The sequence below is a fragment of the Scyliorhinus torazame genome, chromosome 11 (assembly GCF_047496885.1).
Source record: "Scyliorhinus torazame isolate Kashiwa2021f chromosome 11, sScyTor2.1, whole genome shotgun sequence".
Taxonomy (NCBI): domain Eukaryota; kingdom Metazoa; phylum Chordata; class Chondrichthyes; order Carcharhiniformes; family Scyliorhinidae; genus Scyliorhinus; species Scyliorhinus torazame.
The window spans coordinates 132413267-132431814 of NC_092717.1; the positions used below are offsets into that span (position 1 = coordinate 132413267).

Here is an 18548-nt window from a genome sequence, read left to right on the forward strand (position 1 = left end):
CAGTCACCTTGTTAGGAGTTTTCTATAGGCCCCCCAATAGTAGCAGAGATGTGGAGGAACAGATTGGGAAACAGATTTTGGAAAGGTGCAGAAGTCATAGGGTAGTAGTCATGGGCGACTTTAACTTCCCAAATATTGAGTGGAAACTCTTTAGATCAAATAGTTTGGATGGGGTGGTGTTTGTGCAGTGTGTCCAGGAAGCTTTTCTAACACAGTATGTAGATTGTCCGACCAGAGGAGGGGCAATATTGGATTTAGTACTGGGTAATGAACCAGGGCAAGTGATAGATTTGTTAGTGGGGGAGCATTTTGGAGATAGTGACCACAATTCTGTGACTTTCACTTTAGTAATGGAGAGGGATAGGTACGTGCAACAGGGCAAGGTTTACAATTGGGGGAAGGGTAAATACGATGTTGTCAGACAAGAATTGAAGTGCATAAGTTGGGAACATAGGCTGGCAGGGAAGGACACAAGTGAAATGTGGAACTTGTTCAAGGAACAGGTGCTACGTGTCCTTGATATGTATGTCCCTGTCAGGCAGGGAAGAGATGGTCGAGTGAGGGAACCATGGTTGACAAGAGAGGTTGAATGTCTTGTTAAGAGAAAAAAGGTGACTTATGTAAGGCTGAAGAAACGAGGTTCAGACAGGGCATTGGAGGGATACAAGATAGCCAGGAGGGAACTGAAGAAAGGGATTAGGAGAGCTAAGAGAGGGCATGAACAATCTTTGGCGGGTAGGATCAAGGAAAACCCCAAGGCCTTTTACACATATGTGAGAAATATGAGAATGACTAGAGCGAGGGTAGGTCCGATCAAGGATAGTAGCGGGAGATTGTGTATTGAGTCTGAAGAGATAGGAGAGGTCTTGAATGAGTACTTTTCTTCTGTATTTACAAATGAGAGGGGCGATATTGTTGGAGAGGACAGTGTGAAACAGATTGGTAAGCTCGAGGAAATACTTGTTAGGAAGGAAGATGTGTTGGGCATTTTGAAAAACTTGAGGATAGACAAGTCCCCCGGGCCTGGCGGGATATATCCAAGGATTCTATGGGAAGCAAGAGATGAAATTGCAGAGCCGTTGGCAATGATCTTTTCGTCCTCACTGTCAACAGGGGTGGTACCAGGGGTTTGGAGAGTGGCGAATGTCGTGCCCCTGTTCAAAAAAGGGACTAGGGATAACCCTGGGAATTACAGGCCAGTTAGTCTTACTTCGGTGGTAGGCAAAGTAATGGAAAGGGTACTGAAGGATAGGATTTCTGAGCATCTGGAAAGACACTGCTTGATTCGGGATAGTCAGCACGGATTTGTGAGGGGTAGGTCTTGCCTTACAAATCTTATTGAATTCTTTGAGGAGGTGACCAAGCATGTGGATGAAGGTAAAGCAGTGGATGTAGTGTACATGGATTTTAGTAAGGCATTTGATAAAGTTCCCCATGGTAGGCTTCTGCACAAAGTAAGGAGGCATGGGATAGTGGGAAATTTGGCCAGTTGGATAACGAACTGGCTAACCGATAGAAGTCAGGGAGTGGTGGTGGATGGCAAATATTCAGCCTGGATCCCCGTTACCAGTGGTGTACCGCAGGGATCAGTTCTGGGTCCTCTGCTGTTTGTGATTTTCATTAATGACTTGGATGAGGGAGTTGAAGGGTGGGTCAGTAAATTTGCAGACGATACGAAGATTGGTGGAGTTGTGGATAGTAAGGAGGGCTGTTGTCGGCTGCAAAGAGACATAGATAGGATGCAGAGCTGGGCTGAGAAGTGGCAGATGGAGTTTAACCCTGAAAAGTGTGAGGTTGTCCATTTTGGAAGGACAAATATGAATGCGGAATACAGGGTTAACGGTAGAGTTCTTGGCATTGTGGAGGAGCAGAGAGACCTTGGGGTCTATGTTCATACATCTTTGAAAGTTGCCACTCAAGTGGATAGAGCTGTGAAGAAGGCCTATGGTGTGCTCGCGTTCATTAACAGAGGGATTGAATTTAAGAGCCGTGAGGTGATGATGCAGCTGTACAAAACTTTGGTAAGGCCACATTTGGAGTACTGTGTACAGTTCTGGTCGCCTCATTTTAGGAAGGATGTGGAAGCTCTGGAAAAGGTGCAAAGAAGATTTACCAGGATGTTGCCTGGAATGGAGAGTAGGTCTTACGAGGAAAGGTTGAGGGTGCTAGGCCTTTTCTCATTAGAGCGGAGAAGGCTGAGGGGCGACTTGATAGAGGTTTATAAGATGATCAGGGGAATAGATAGAGTAGACAGTCAGAGACTTTTTCCCCAGGTGGAACACACCATTACAAGGGGACATAAATTTAAGGTGAAAGGTGGAAGATATAGGAGGGATATCAGAGGTAGGTTCTTTACCCAGAGAGTAGTGGGGGCATGGAATGCACTGCCTGTGGAAGTAGTTGAGTCGGAAACATTAGGGACCTTCAAGCAGCTGTTGGATAGGTACATGGATTACTGGAAAATGATATAGTGTAGATTTATTTGTTCTTAAGGGCAGCACGGTAGCATTGTGGATAGCACAATTGCTTCACAGATCCATGGTCCCAGGTTCGATTCCGGCTTGGGTCATTGTCTGTGCGGAGTCTGCACGTCCTCCCCGTGTCTGCGTGGGTTTCCTCCGGGTGCTCCGGTTTCCTCCCACAGTCCAAAGATGTGCGGGTTAGGTGAATTGGCCAATGATAAATTGCCCTTAATGTCCAAATTGCCCTTGGTGTTGGGTGGAGATGTTGAGTTTGGGTAGGGTGCTCTTTCCAAGAGCTGGTGCAGACTCAAAGGACCGAATGGCCTCCTTCTGCACTGTAAATTCAATGATAATCTATGATTAATCTAGGACAAAGGTTCGGCACAACATCGTGGGCCGAAGGGCCTGTTCTGTGCTGTATTTTCTATGTTCTATGTTTTAATTAGCAGCATATTGGCAAAGATATCTGGAGAATGAAATATTGCAATGCATCCTGATCCATATGCTTAAGTCACCATACAAATAAATTCTCATTCTGTTTGTGCTTTTGTTTTCTTGGGTAGGAGATGTATGAAGTAGCAAAGAAGCTTTGTTCATTCTGTGAAAGATTGGTCCACGATGAGCACCTTCAGCATCAAGGTTGGGCTGCCATTATGGCTAATTTGGAGGACTGCACCCATTCTTTTCAAAAGCTGCTGGCAAAGTTTGAAAATGCATACAACAATTATGAATGCTCTGTGGAAGATATTAAGCAAAAACTTACAAAGTAGGTGTTCATGAATTGTGAATGTTCGATAGTTCCATAATAAATACTGTTGAAGCTCATATCATCACCTAGAAATTAACTACAACTTGCTAAAATGCAAGATTCATGCATGTATAATTTTAATTCAGTATTAGACTTGGGCTATGTCTCTGTGCAATGTTTATAAGTTCATAATATATAGGAGCAGAATTAGGCCTTTCGGCCCATCGAGTCTGCTCCGCCATTCGATCATGGCTGATATGTTCCTCATCTGCTACCTACAATGTTACAGACCAAGAGCTGGATTGCGAAATCAGCCAGAGCATCGCCTTCCTGGAACCCATGACCTAGGAGCAGGAGTAGGCAATTTAGCCTCCCGAACCTAACACCTTCTCTGTGATCATGGCTGATCCCATCCTGGCCTCAACTCCATCGTCCTGCCCGTTCTCCATAACCCTTCAACCCATTACCAATTAAAAATCTTTCCAACTCCTCCTTAAATTTACTCACTGTCCAAGCATTCACCACACAGTGAGGTAGCATATTCCACAGATTCACAACCCTTTGGGAGAAGTAGTTTTTCCTCAAATCTGCTTTAAATTTGCTACCACGTAGTCTAAGATTATGACCTCTTGTTTTAGAATGCCCCACAAGAGGAAGCATCAGCTCCACGTCTACTTTATACATACCTTTTAGCATCTTGTATACCTCAATTAGATCTCCCCTCATTCGTCTACGCTCTAGAGAGTATAGGCCTAAATTGTTCAATCTCTCCTCGTACGACAAACTCAATAGGCGGGATTCTCTGATCCTGAGGCTAAGTGTTGACGCCATCGTAAACACCGTGGTGTTTTACGACAGCTTCAACAGGCGATCCTGCGCCTCACAGGGGGCCAGCATGGCACTGGAGCGACTCACGCATGCGCGCTATGGCTGGCGCGAATTTGCGCATGAACTCTAGTTGCCTTCTCCACGCCGGCCCTGTCGCAACATGGTGTAGAGCTACAGGGGCTCGGCGCGGAGCAAAATAGGCCCCCACCAGGAGAAATCGGCCCGCCGATCGGTAGACCCTGAACCCGGGCCAGGCCACGGTGGAGGCCCCCCCGGGGTCGGATTCCACCCCCCCCCCAAACCAGGCCGCCCCCGCAGGATGAACGGCGAGGTCTCGCGGGGTAGGACCACATGTGAATGGCGCCGGCGGGACTCAGCCTATCCCATCGGCCACTCGGCCCAACATGTGCAGAGAATCACATGCGGCCCCCAACCGCCGGTGGAGCGGCGGCGTGTGAATTCCTCCCGCCGTCGATTCCCCGACCCGGCCCGGGGTCAGAGAATCCCGCCCCATATCTCTGGAATCAATCTAGTGAACCTCCTCTGAACTGCCTCCAATGCTACTACATCGTTCCTCAAATAAGGGGACCGAAACTGTGCACGATACTTCCAAGTGTGGTCTTACCAATGCCTTGTAAAGTTGCAACAACACTTACCTTTATACTCAATCTCTTTTGCTATAAATGTCAACATTCCATTTGCTTTCCTTATTTGCTGCACCTGCATGCTCGTTTTCTGTGACTCATGCACGAGGACACCCATTTCCCTCTGCTTCGGAGCACCCCGAAGTGTCTCCCCATTTAGATAATAAGTTTCCTTTCCATTTTTTTGACCAAAATGCATGACCTCACACTTATCCACGTTAAATTCCATCTGCTACATTTTGGCCCACTCTCCTAACCTATCTATATCCATTTGTAAGGTTCTTATTTCCTCATTAAAACTTACAGTCCCACCTATTTTTGTGTCATCTGCAAATCTGGCTATAGATCTCTCTCTGTATCCAAGTTGTTAATATAGATTGTAAAAAGCTGAGGCCCAAGGACCGAACCCTGTGGTACCCCACTAGTTACATCTTGCCATCGAGAAAAATACCTATTTATCCCGATTCCCTGTCTCCTGTCCATTAGCCAGTCTTCTATCCAAGCTAATAAGTTACCCCGAATCCCATGTGATCTCACCTTGTGAATTAACCTGTGCGGCACCTTATCAAACGCCTGCTGGAACTACAGATATACTGCAACTAAAGGAGCCCCATTATCCACTTTGCTTGTTACATCTTTGAAGAACTCAAGCAATTTAGTCAAACATGATTTGCCCTTCATAAAACCATGCTGACTCTGATGGATAGCGCTTTGGCTTTCCAAACGTCCTGCTATTATGCTCTTGATAATTGATTTTAACAATTTTCCAACAACAGATATTAAACTAATTGGCCTATAATTTCCCTCATCCTGCCTTCCTCTCTTTTTGAATTAGGGTGTTACATTAGCATTTTTCCAATCCACAGGAATCTTTCCTGTGTCCATGGAATTTTGGAATATCATAACCAATATCATCTCCCAAGGGGCCAACATTCATCCTAGTGACTCTCTTCACTTTTATGTACCTCTAGAGATGTTTTTGCTATCCTTTTTGATATTCTGTGCTAATTTTTTTTCGTAATTTACCTTGGCTTTTTTTATTACTTTTTTCCCATTGTTTATTTTTGAAGGTTTCCCAATCTCCCAGTCTGCCACTGGCCTTTGTACTATGATATAACTTAGTTTTTGTCTTTATAATGTCCTTAACCTCCTTGTTTAGCCATGGATGTTTTTTACCCCTCTTCCCATCTTTCTTCCTCACTGGGATATATTTTAGTTGTGAGGAATTGAGTATCTCCTTAAACAACTGCCGCTGCCCCTAAGCTGTCCTACTTTTTAGCCTTCCTGCCCAGTCTATATGGGCCAAATCTGACCTCAAGCCTGTGTAATTTCCTTTGTTTAATTCCAGAACACTAGTGTGGGACTTCACTTTCTTGCCCCCAAACTGAATCTTGAATTCTGCCATAATATGGCCACTACTTCCTAGTGGATCCTTACCTATGAGGTCATTACAAAATACCAAATCAAGAGTAGCTTCCACCCTGGTTAGTTCCCTCACTTTATTTTTTGGTAATCATCCACCACATTGCTAAGCTGCACTCTTATCTCCTCCTTTAAATTGGGTTTTCTAATTTCCCCTGCAACTGAACCCTCTCCTCTTTCTCCCCCCTCTCCCCATTTAGTTTAAAGCCCTATCCACAGCCCTAGTTACCCGATTCCCTAGGACTCTGGTCCCAGCATGATTCAGATGAAGACCGTCCCTTCGGAACAGGTCCCCTCTTCCCCAGTACTGGTGCCAATGTCCCATGAATTCAAGCTCATTTCCCCCACACCAATCTTTGAGCATATTTTTCGAAATGTCTTCTCACAGCAATCATTTTTAATGAAAAATACTTCACATTTGTGGCTTTCCTCATTATTGTGGCTTCATTTCTGTAGGGCTTAATTAATCTTGATAAGGAGTTATGATAGAGATCAAACAACAATGGACACGTGGAATTCTTTGTATTTGAGAGTATGATTCCTTCAGTTCTCCCCCTGTCCTACTTCCTGTGATTTATCTATGCTTGCTATCGCCTGGTAACATGAGACTTGCATGAGTGGTTCATCTGCATTGCTGTAGTTGAGATTGGGAACTCCATGAATATTGTGTTTGATTCTGCATCCCATTATTCTGTGGTGCCACATACTGGTAAGTGATACTCTTCGGTTCAACCATATTATTGCATTGTGTGTATATTTTTATTATCACATTACAGAAACTCACTCAATTAACTTAATGCCATTGTGTATTGTGATAAAGTAGGTAAGGAATTCTGACTTTTGGAAAATGGAATTCCATCGTTTTTTTTCTCAACCTTTGACTCCATTTGGCCACTTACAAATGCTGCCAAAACCAGGAGGAGGAAGCCTCAAAGTCTGGAAAATCTCTGCCAATGACAAGGCTGTGAACAGGCTTGGAGGAGTCACCACTCATTTGAATGGGAAGGCACACTCTGCTGCTGGGCAAATAGTGGAAGCCCAGGAGGGGCAGGGATAGCGATGGCTCTTAATTTCAGCAGGGTAGGAGGGAGTAGTTGTGATAAGCTGCTGAGTGAATGGTGGGGGTTAGGGAATTTGGGAAGAGGGTCTGATGAGTGGGGTGCACAGGGTGTTGACACAATGGGCTGCTGAGTGAGTGATTAAGCGGGGGTTTAGGAAAAAGGGCTGCTGATTAATTGGAAAGGGGGGTTGAGAAGAAGGATCTGCTTGTGTGTGGTGCAGGATGATTTTGGGGAGAGGGGCTGCTGAATGCGAGAGGGGCTGATGAATGAGGGGAAAGGGGAAAGCAGCCTAAGATCATCTGGGACTATGGCAACGTTACCTTAGGGGTGGTAAGAGGCATGTGCATGTGCTGCAAGAGCAGTTGGGAAGAGAACCTGATGAATGAATGGGAGGGGAATTGGGAAGAGGGGCTGCTGACTGAGTTGGAGTGGGGATGGAGTTTTGAAAGAGTTATCTATGTGTGATGGTGGGGAGAGGGGCAGATTACAATGTCTGAGTGGGGGGGGAGAAGCTTCACTGAGATTTCTGTCGCCAGGAAATATGGAGAAATAGACAAGTGAACTTTTTTCAAAAGTGCTTTAAAAACCACATTCATATTTACATAATGTATAATGAGCTTTATTTACTGAATGTTACTAAGCTGCTTTATTTAATTTTTCTTTTTGCTAGTGTCTAGGATCATGTTAATTTTCCAAGATTTTTAGATATTTCATGGGATGTTGGCATTGCCGGAAAGGCCAGCATTTGTTGCCCATCCCGAATTGCCCTTAAGGTGGTAGTGAGTTAAAATGGGGTCAGAGTTGGAAAATATTTATGAAGCTCTGCTGTAGTGCTTTGATTGCGGCAGAAGGTCATGATCATGTGTTGGAGGAAAATTTAGCTGACAGTCATCATTGTATCATAAGGTTTAGGTTGGTTTTGTAATGGACAAGGTGCAATCCAGAGTAAGAGTAATTAACTGTGTGAAAGCCAACTTCGATGAGTTAAGAATGAATCTCACCCTGTTAAATTAGAATCCAAGATTGGCAGACCAAACTGTAACTTAAGAGTTCAGACAGACTCGAGGTATATTCCCATGAAGGGGAAAAGTAGGGTAATCAAATTCCGAGATCTCTGAATGATGAGAGAGAGATTGAGGTTAAGATGAAGGAGAAAAAGTATGCCTATGAATGATGTCAAGTGGATAATGTGACTTAGGACCTCGCTTAGTGGGTTCAGAGGAGAATTGGAAAAGAGAGTACGAGGATAGACTTGCAGCTAACATTAGAAGACTTTTGGATTCCCTCTTTAGATATATTAAGAATAAAAGCATGGTAAAAGGTGGAGTGGGTGTTATATTTCTTTGTTGCCGCAAAGCAAAAACGGTATGGAGATGCCCATACTCTGGATTCTTGTAAAACACAATGAGAGGTTTATAAAGGGTGTTGCTCATACACTCAAAATGGTGATCTGTCTGTGCCAACTACACATCACGTGATGCATTTCCAGCAAGAATGTATTTCCAGATATATAACACTGGTTTATTATTTGTGCTTGGAGGCAAGGAGGCATAGCTGAGGTGCAAAATTCTGGAGCACATGTCTTTAGCCATGTAGGTCGAAGATTGTTAGGGCTTATGCGCTCAGCTGTTTCTCGTTCATGTAAAGTGAATTGAGTGCTGAAGACTGGCGCCTGTGACATTGTGGGGGGGTGGGGCGTGGATCTACAGAGGAAGCTAGAATCATCAGTGTGGCATTTCCGGCTTTTAAGTGGTTGTGAATGCTTTAGTCTTGCCTTTTATACTTACATGCTGATCTCTACCAGAATTCTGGGAATGGATGCTTGTCCATTGTGACTGATTGTAGCAGGCTACAGAACCTTGATCTCATCAGTTGATTGTGGAATTGCTCATATGTTGCATCTTCATCAGATTGGCATCTCATTTTGGGCGCACCTGGTGTTGCGAATAGCAGGATCTTCTCCGCTTTTCGTTTGACTAGGATAGATCCTCTGGCTTGATAATGTTTGAGTGGGGAATATCCCAGGACCATGAGGTTGTAGATTAGGGTGGAATAGAATTCTGCTACTAATGATGACCCACATCTTCTCATGAATAACCAGTTTTGAGTTGCTAGAGCTGTTCTGCATCTATTCTCTTTGTTTCCACAAGGGCTGTGCAGTGGTCACTCCTACCATACTGTCATGGACAGATGCAACTTTGTGACGCTGAAGTAGGTTTTTCCCTTGTTAGTTTGCTCACCATCTGTCACAGACCCTGCTTGGCAGCTGTGTCCTTCAGGGCTCAACAGCTCAAGTCAGTAGTGCTGCTTCTGGATGACTCTTGTTCACATGAACATTGTTCCCCTCTCAAAATATGTTCCATGCCCTTGCTGTCCTCGGTGTTGCTCATCTGGAGGAGCACTGATTTATCAGTGGATGGTGTTAGTTGGTAATCGGCAGGAAATTTCTTTGTCCATGTTTGACTTCTGCCACAATAACTCATGGGGTCGCAAGTCAGTGTTAAGGACTCAGGACCACTCTTTCTTGACACTGAATATACCTGCACTGTGCCTCTGCACCACCACTTCTGTGTCTGACCTGAAGGTATGATACCTGGGAATGGTAATGAAGGAGTCTGGGACATTGGCAGAAAGGTATGATTCTGAGATAATGTCTATGTCAGGCTATTGCTTAACAGGTCTCTAAGATAGCTCTCCGAATTGCTGCACACGTGAGGAGAGTGTGTTAGGTTGGAGTGTCTTTATGTCCAAGACCCATGCAAAGTGGTCTATTCTGTTTTATTCTTAGTATATTTTCTTTTAGCAATTTGGTACAATTCATCGCTTGCTAGGCTTTTTCAAAGGTCAGCTAAGAATCAGCCATATCGCAATGCATAGAGGCCAGATGATGTAAGGAAAACAGGTTTCATTCCTCAAAGAACATTTGTGAACTGGTTCTGCTGTTTGGAATGTGTTGTAGCTCCACCAGGTTGGCACTTCATTTTAGGTGCGACTGGTGCTACTCCTGGCATCTTCTCTGGCACGCTTCATTGAACCAGGGTTGATCTTTGTCTGGATGATGATGAAAGAGTGAAGGATTTGCTGGGACATGAGATTCCTGATTGTGGTTCAATATAATTCTGCAGTTGCAAATGGCCCATCAATGTGCCTCATGGATGTTCAGTCTTGAGTTGTCAGATCTGTTTTAAATCCATTTCATTTAGCACGGTGGTAGTGCTACACTACACAGTGGAGGCATGCTTGGTATGAAGACAGTTCTTCATCTCCACAGACTGTGTGATGATCAACCCTAGCAATGCAGAATCACAGAATTGATGAAACACTGAAAGAGCCCATTCCACCCCGCCAAGTTGACTCGGCTCTTCATAGGAGCAATTGACCTAGTGCCACTACCCAGCCTTTTCCCCATAGCCCTTTACATTCTTCCTTTTCAGGTAACAATCCAATTCCCTCTTGAACACCTCAATTGAACATACCTACACTACACTCTCAGACAGGACATTCCAGATCCTCACCACTTGCTGTGTTCATATGTTTTTTCCTCATGAGGCTATTACTTCATTTACCAATTATCTTAAATCTGTGCCTTCTTGTACTCGATCCTTCCACCATTGGAAACATTTGTTCCCCATGTACTCTGTCTTGACCCATTATGATTTTAAATACCTCTATCAAATCTCCTCTCATACCTTCTCTTTGAAGAAAAATTCTCCTAACTTCTCTAATTGAGTAACTGAAGTTCCTCATCCCCGGGGCCATATCTTCTCTCATATCTTCTCTGCTCGCTCTTGAGGCTAAACTAATGTTCTACTGAGTTTAGGGTAACATCCTTGCTTTTATACTCCCCGTCCCTGTTAATAAAGCCTGAGATGCTGTATGCTTTATTAATTCCTTTCTCTACTTGTCTTGTCACCTTAAATTACTGATGCAGATATACACCCAGATCCCTTTGCTCCTGTACCCCGCTTGTCCTTTTGAAGTTCTTTACTATCCTTCTCCTCACCAGTCACGATCCTTCCAAGTTTTGTGTCTTCTAAGTTTTGTGTCATCTGCAAACTTTGGAAGTGTTTTTTTCCTGTAAGTAGCCCAACTGCTCCTTTTGTCACTCTTCATTTATATGCCTCGAGAAGACTTTGGGATTCCCTTGTATATTGGCTGTCAGTGTCTTTCCCTTTTCTTTTCTCTTTGTTGCCTCACCACCTCTCCTCTGAACTTTCCACAGACAGCTTATTCCTTTGTATTTCTTCTGCCTGACACCTGTCATATATATGCACATGTTTTCTTGAACTTAATTTCTGTCTCCTTTGTCAACCAGCGAGCTCTGGATTTGTTTGCTTCATTTTTTTCCTTTCGAGGAAATGGACCAAAACTGCCCAAATTATCAGCTCTTTGAAGGTAGCCCATTGATCAATTACCATTTTTCTTGCCAACTGCAGGAACCTTTGACTCCACTTTATTTGAGCTACATCCGTTCTTACCCCATTGAAAATGGCTATCCCTCAGTTACTCTGGGATGCTTTTTGTCCTTTTCCACAGTCTGCTTAAACTTTCCGATACAATGATCGATGTCCCCTCGTGCTCTCCTACTGATACTTGATCCATTTGGCTCACATCATTTACAAGAGCCAGGTTTATTAGTACCTCCTTCCTCGTTGGGACTGGAAACATTGTTGAAGAAAAGTTTCCCACCCAAGGAAATCGTGCACCTCCCTGCAATTTATCTTGCTATTATATGGGCCTATATTTGGAGAATAAAGTCCCTCAGAAGTACTGTACAACTTTTGCATCTTTGTAATTTCTTTACAAATGTATTCCTCTACGTTCCCACGAGTCTATGGACTACATCGAGCAATATAATTGCTCATTTTTTGTTCCTTAGCTCTAGCCAAATGGGGTCCTTGACCCCTCTTTCTCCAGCGCTGCGCTGCTCTCAATTACACTGCCACTTCCTTTTTTTTCACTCCCTTTGTTAAACACCATGTATCCAAGGATATTTAACATTGTCCTACCAGGTCTCTTGTTATCGCCACAATATCGTATTTGTGCATTGGCATACATGTACAGTAATCCTTATTTAGATTATTATTTTCTCCTTTACTCTGACCCACATATTAATTTACTATTCCCTACTCTAGTGCTACCTATCTCTCCCTATTTTATGGATACCTTGGTATTCCGCTCTGATATTGTCTCCTGGTTCACACACCACTGCCATGTTGGTTTAAATCCTCCCAACAGTGCTAGCAAAACGCTCTAAAAGGAGCTCCATCCTGGCTCTGTTCAGCTGCAACCTTTCTGGCCTGTTTAGGTTCATCTCCCCCAGAGGACTTCCCAACACGTCCCTGTTGTAACCTGCCTGATTACTATTTGCTGGGGACTATTGCCAATCCCATCCTCGTTGTCAGTTTTGTGAGGACCACGAAGAATCCGGCAGGAGTTTGTAGAGTGGAAAAGGAATAACTTTATTTACAATTTCAAATATACAGCAGCAGTACTTCACCACTGCTCTCTCCTCTCCAGCTGGTTCCACACTGGCCAGCTCTGATTTCTCCGCCCTCCTAATTGGGGGAGCTCATACTCACTAAGGATTGTGGGATTGGCAATAGTCCCCAGCCAATAGTAATCAGGCAGGCTATAACTGCCCCATAATCTAAAGCCCTCCCTGCTGTAACATCTTTAAAGCCAAGCACTCATCTGTCTTATTCTCCTCTTTCTGCACTCAATTGCTCATGGCACTGGGAGTAATCTGGAGATTTCTACTTTTGAGGTCCTGCTTACTAATTTTCTACCTAGCTCTCCAAATTTAGTGCCACATCCCATTGGTACCAGTATGGACCACAACTGCTGGCTATTTAAATACCTTTCCTCCAAGGATGCTTTGCAGCTGCCCAGTACTACCCTTTGATCCTGGCACTAAATTTAGGAAAAGTGCAGTGAAAAGAGAATTTTTTTACATGGCAGTTTGATTTGAAGAACGCCTCTTGGACGGCGCTACAGAGATGCTCAGCCAAGTTCACAGACATTTTCCATCCTCATCACAGACCCATTCCTGTCAAAAAGGTGTATGCCATTGCAATAACACTATTCTGAAATTTGCATGTGACCATGCTGCAACTTAGTATTGGCAGATTCCTCCAGGTGCGTGAATAACCATCGCATTGATGGTAAATTTTTCGACCTTGACCAGCTGAAGCCCAAATACTGTTTATTCTGGAAATTGGAAATAAAATAATTTTTTGGGTTTTTTCATTGAATGTGACAAGGCCAACATTTGTTGCCCATCTCTAATTTCCCCTTGAGAAGGTTGTGGTGAGCCACCTTCTTGAACTGCTGAAGTTTGTTTGGTGTACCTCCTACCAACATTTTCAATCATTTTAAAATCAATTTTTATTCTGGAAATAAACTTGTACTACAATTACTCATTGTCCCACTCATGAACAGGAGACTTTTTAGTACATCAGGATAGGTATTTTCCATTATATATGTGGACATAAGAAAGAATACTGGAAATATGATCAGGGAAGAAACTGAATGTTAGGTTAAAATCATGTCGTTGTACCCTGGCTCTATTCTGGAATCATAGCTCAGTCACCTGAAAGCCACACTGAACTTTGATTCCTCATTTGTAATGCTACAGGAGATTTGCTAGTAATATATTAAAAGGCTGGTGACTGCATTTTCTGGTGCCACACTTGCTTCCTCATGGTTTTGTCATGTTTTCTCATGTCTAAGTGAGTAATGCATGGTCATAACTGATACTGCCGTAATCTAATTGATAACTATTCCATTTACTATAATGGCTAGCTTTTAAACACTAGGTGACACTGCCACCCCTTCTACCCCTTCCAACTTTTATATCTCAAATGCCTTCAATAAACTTGCCCTCGGAGCCTCCTGCACAATTAGATTTATAGAGTCGTACAGCACAGAAAAGGCCCTTCGGCTCATTGAGTCAGCACCGACTATAACCACCCCATAATCGTGAGCTAATCCCACTTACCAGCATTTGTCCCATTTCCTTAAATGTGATGGTGTTTCAAGTATTCATCCAAGTTATTTTTAAAGGTTGAGGTTTCTAGCCTCCATCACCTTCCCAGGCAGTGTATTCCAGATTCTCACCACCTCGGAGTGATTTTTTTTTTTTTTTTTTTTGCAAATCCCCTTGGAATCTCCCACCCCTCACTTTAAAGCTATGTTCCCTTGTGATTGACCCCATCAACTAAGGAAACAGCTGCTTTCTATTTACCCTGTCCAAACCCCTCATAATCTTGTACATCTCAATCATATCCCTCCTCGGCCTTCTCTGCTCTATTGAAAGCAATCCAAGCCTATTCAGCCTCCCCTTTCTCGCTCAGATGCTCCATCCCAGGCAAAATCCTGTTGAATTTCCTCTGTAACCCCTCCTGTGCAATCACCTCCTTCCTATAGTGAGGTGACCAAAACTGCACACAGTACTCCAGCTAACCAACATTCTGTACAGCTCCACCATAACCTCCTTGCTCTTTTATTCTATGCCATGATTGATAAAGGCAAGTGTCCCATATGCCGCCTTAACTATTCTATTCAGCTACTTTGTCGCCTTTAGGAATCTGTGAACAAATGCCCCCAAATCCACCAGTTCCTCTGAGCTTCCTAGAGTACTGCCATTCATTCCATTCTCCCCTTGTCCTGTTTCTTCTTCCAAAGTGAAGCACCTCACACTTATCAGGGTTAAATACCATTTGTCACTGTTCTGCCCATCTGACCAGCACATCTATATTTTCCTGTAACCTACGACCCTCTTCATTGTTAACCACCCTACCAATCTTGATATCTGCGAAATTATTTATCATTTCCCCCCCCCCCCCCCCCAATGTTCTCGTCTATATCATTTATTTATACTAACAAACAATACCAGCACTGGCTCCTGGCACTGTTTCCAGCTGCTCGAACCGCCTTCTATTACCACCCTTGTGTTCTATTTCTAAGCCAGTTTCCATTCCACCTCGCCAAGGTTTCTTGAATTCTGTGCTTCAACCTTGTCAATCAGTCTCCCATGTGGGACCTTGTCAAAGGCTTTGCTAAAATCCAAATAAACTCAATCAACTGCACTTACTTTATCCACACACTCAGTCACTTTATCAAATACATTATATCAAATTTGTTAGGCATGACCTCTCTCTGACAAAGCTATGCTGACTATCACTAATCAACCCATGTCTTCTCAAGTGGAAATTAAATCCCTCCTTCAGAATTTTCTCCAATAGTTTCCCTACCACTGACGCGAGACTCACTGGTCTGTCATTCCATTTAACACCCTAGCAATGTCCTGCGGTAGTTTATCTCTACCCCCCCTTGGAAAGTGGAACAACATTTGCTGTTCTCCAGTCCTCTGGCACTTCCCTCCTGGCCAGAGAGGAATTCAAAATTTGTTCAGAGCAGCTTCTATTTCCTGCGTCGCCTCCCACAGCAGCTTGGGATGTGATTCATCCGGGCCTGGGAATTTGTCTATTTTTAAGCCCATCAAAGACTTCAATACTACCTCACTTCCTATGTCAAACTGCTCAAGGTCCTCACAGTCCCATTTCCTGAACTCTGTATCTACGTCATCCTCCTGTTGACTGAAGACAGATGAGAAGTATCCATATAACACCCTAGCAATGTCCTGCGGTTTCAATTGTTATGCTTGAAATCTTTTTCTGCCTCTCAATCTAAGGCCCACTCTTTTGTACCACTTGATTGGTTCTGATGACCCAGGTCTTTGGTCCTCCCTGTTTGCTGTTGCCGTCGTCAGTTGCCCCTTTAGGACCTGCTGATCTTTTTATTTTAGTTTGGTGTAAAGCTTGTCAATTTTTTTTTCTTTTTAAAATTTAGAGTACCCAATTATCTTTTTCCAATTAAGGGGCAATTTAGCATGGCCAATCCACCGAGCCTGCACATCTTTGGGTTGTGGGGGCGAAACCCACGCAAACACGGGGAGAATGTGCAAACTCTACACTGACAGTGACCCAGAGCCAGGATCGAACCTGGGACCTCAGCGCTGTGAGGCAGCAGGGCTAACCCACTGTGCCACCGTGCTGCCCTAAAGCTTGTCAATTTAATGCTCAGTTGGCAGCATATGCTATAATTGTAAGGAAATAGAAGCAAAATACTGCAGATGCTCGAAATCTGAAATAAAAACAGAATACTGGATAAATGTAGCAGGTCCAGCAGCATTTGTGGAGTGAGAAACAAGTTACGTTTTGAGTCTATATGGCTCTTCTACAGAACTGAAAAGGGATAGAAATGTAAAGAATTATATAGTTGAGGAGATGGATGGAGACAGTGGGGCAGCACGGTAGCATTGTGGATAGCACAATTGCTTCACAGCTCCAGGGTCCCAGGTTCACCAAGATTCCGGCTTGGTTCACTGTCTGTGCGGAGTCTGCACATCCTCCTCGTGTGTGCGTGGGTTTCCTCCGGGTGCCCCGGTTTCCTCCCACAGTCCAAAGATGTGCAGGTTAGTTGGATTGGCCATGATAAATTGCCCTTGGTGTCCAAAATTGCCCTTAGGGGTGGGGTTACTGGGTTACGGTGATAAGGTGGAGGTGTTGACCTTGGGTGTAGGGTGCTCTTTCCAAGAGCCGGTGCAGACTCGATGGGCTGAATGGCCTCCTTCTGCACTGTAAATTCTATGATCTATGAACAGAAGGACAAGACTAGGTCAGAGCAAAGGATAGATTGACAAATGTGTCGTGGACATGAGGCAAAGGGGTGTGTTAATGGTGCCATTTAAGGACTGAAGGAGTGAAATGGTGGCAAAAGGTACGATGGACCTTTGTCAATCTCTCCTTTGCTCCAACCTAGCCCTGTCCTATACTAGCCCACCTCCTCCACCTGCCTCTCCAACTGTATAATTTTTTACATTTCTACTTCTCTTCATTTCTGCAGAAGCATAATATGGGCTCAAAATGTTCTGTTTTCCATAGGTGCTGCCAGACCAGCTGAGTTTGTCCAGCATTTTATGTCTTTATTTTGTACTTTTAAGGAACCTAGTAATTCATTAGTATAGGTTAACTGGCAAGTATTAATTAATACAGCAACTGTTCCTAAATGAATTAAATATTTTATGCAGAGAATTTAATGTACTTGACGCTAAAGTGGTTTTCAAAATCGGGTTGAAATTAGCAACAGGAATTTATTTGTTTTAGTAATTTAGCATCAGTCCTTTTAATTTTCAAAATAAAAGTTCAGAAATCCATACAGGTATGGGGAACTTGTACAATTGAGTTACGGTTTTTCTGCTTCCACTCTCTTGCTCAAAAATATTCTGCAAAATGCAAAGCTCTTGCCCAGAAGATTTTCTTGTACAGATTTGCAGAAATGTTAGTTTTGCAGTCATGGGAAGGCCGAAAAAATGGCATGTCTCTTTCTTCAGAGACTGTAAGTGGCGATTCAATGCTGAATCCTTATCACCAGAAAATGTTTCAAGCTGTTGGTGCTGGACTGTTCAGTTACTTCATATTGTACTAATACATTGTTTTATGTTATGAATTAAGTCTAGGCACAGCTGTTTTGGTAATGGCTAAGATACCACTGTTGGAGTGCCTGACCAGACACTGTTACCGTGAATGTCAGGAAAGACTGAAATTACCTACAGAAAAAGAAAGCCCTGAAGAAGAAACTGATGAGGATAGGTCCAGCGATTCTGTACTTTGTTCTGTTAAACCTGCACTTCACAGGAACTTGTCCTCTAGTTCCGTATCATTTGAATATTCTGTACAAAATAGTGTTCAACAGGACGAAAAGGACAATGAGACCAGTGAAGAGAGAACTCTGAAGACTGCAGCCGAAGAAGAATTTAAAGGAGAAATGGATGACCAAACTTTCTTTAATGTCTCTTTATTGGACTGGATTAATGTGCAAGATAGACCAAATGATGTGGAATCACTGGTCAGGAAATGCTTTGATTCAATGAACCGAGTAAGTGTGTATGAGATGTTCAATATTTGACGAATCCAAAATTTAGAAAATAAACTGAGGCACCCTTTTTCATATAGCAATTATCAGAGTTTCTTATATTTTGTTGTTTTTGATGTTTAAAATTCAGAAGTTTTATTGTGAAATTGAAACTTTTCTTTCATTCTATGAATTCAAACTTTTGACTTCTGTTCTAATGCATTTCTCAAAGCTAAAGCAAACTATACAATAACAACATATACTGTGATATCCAACAGTAAGTTTAGCCATTACTCTTATTGAATAGAAAAATATTTTCAGATGGTACATATTCTAAAGTGGGCAATTTTAACCATTTGACAAAGCCCACCCTAAAATGGATGAATGTATATTTTTGAATATGTTAGAATATGGGTTTCAATGGCATGCTTTTCAATAAAGCTATTTTTTTCTTCATTTGTTGCGC

General features: G+C 43.2%; 1 protein-coding gene across 3 annotated transcripts in view; it reads left to right on the forward strand.

The window, feature by feature from the left end:
- rb1cc1 (RB1-inducible coiled-coil 1) overlaps window positions 1-18548 on the forward strand; it is a 250378-nt gene that overhangs the window by 33430 nt on the left and 198400 nt on the right. For 2 of the 3 annotated variants that reach the window (XM_072467777.1, XM_072467778.1), the window contains exons 5-6: window positions 3026-3228; window positions 17683-18106. In XM_072467777.1, coding sequence (XP_072323878.1) covers window positions 3026-3228; window positions 17683-18106 — 627 coding nt within the window. The remainder of the gene's footprint in view (window positions 1-3025; window positions 3229-17682; window positions 18107-18548) is intronic. The other variant, XM_072467779.1, reaches the window with a different exon arrangement.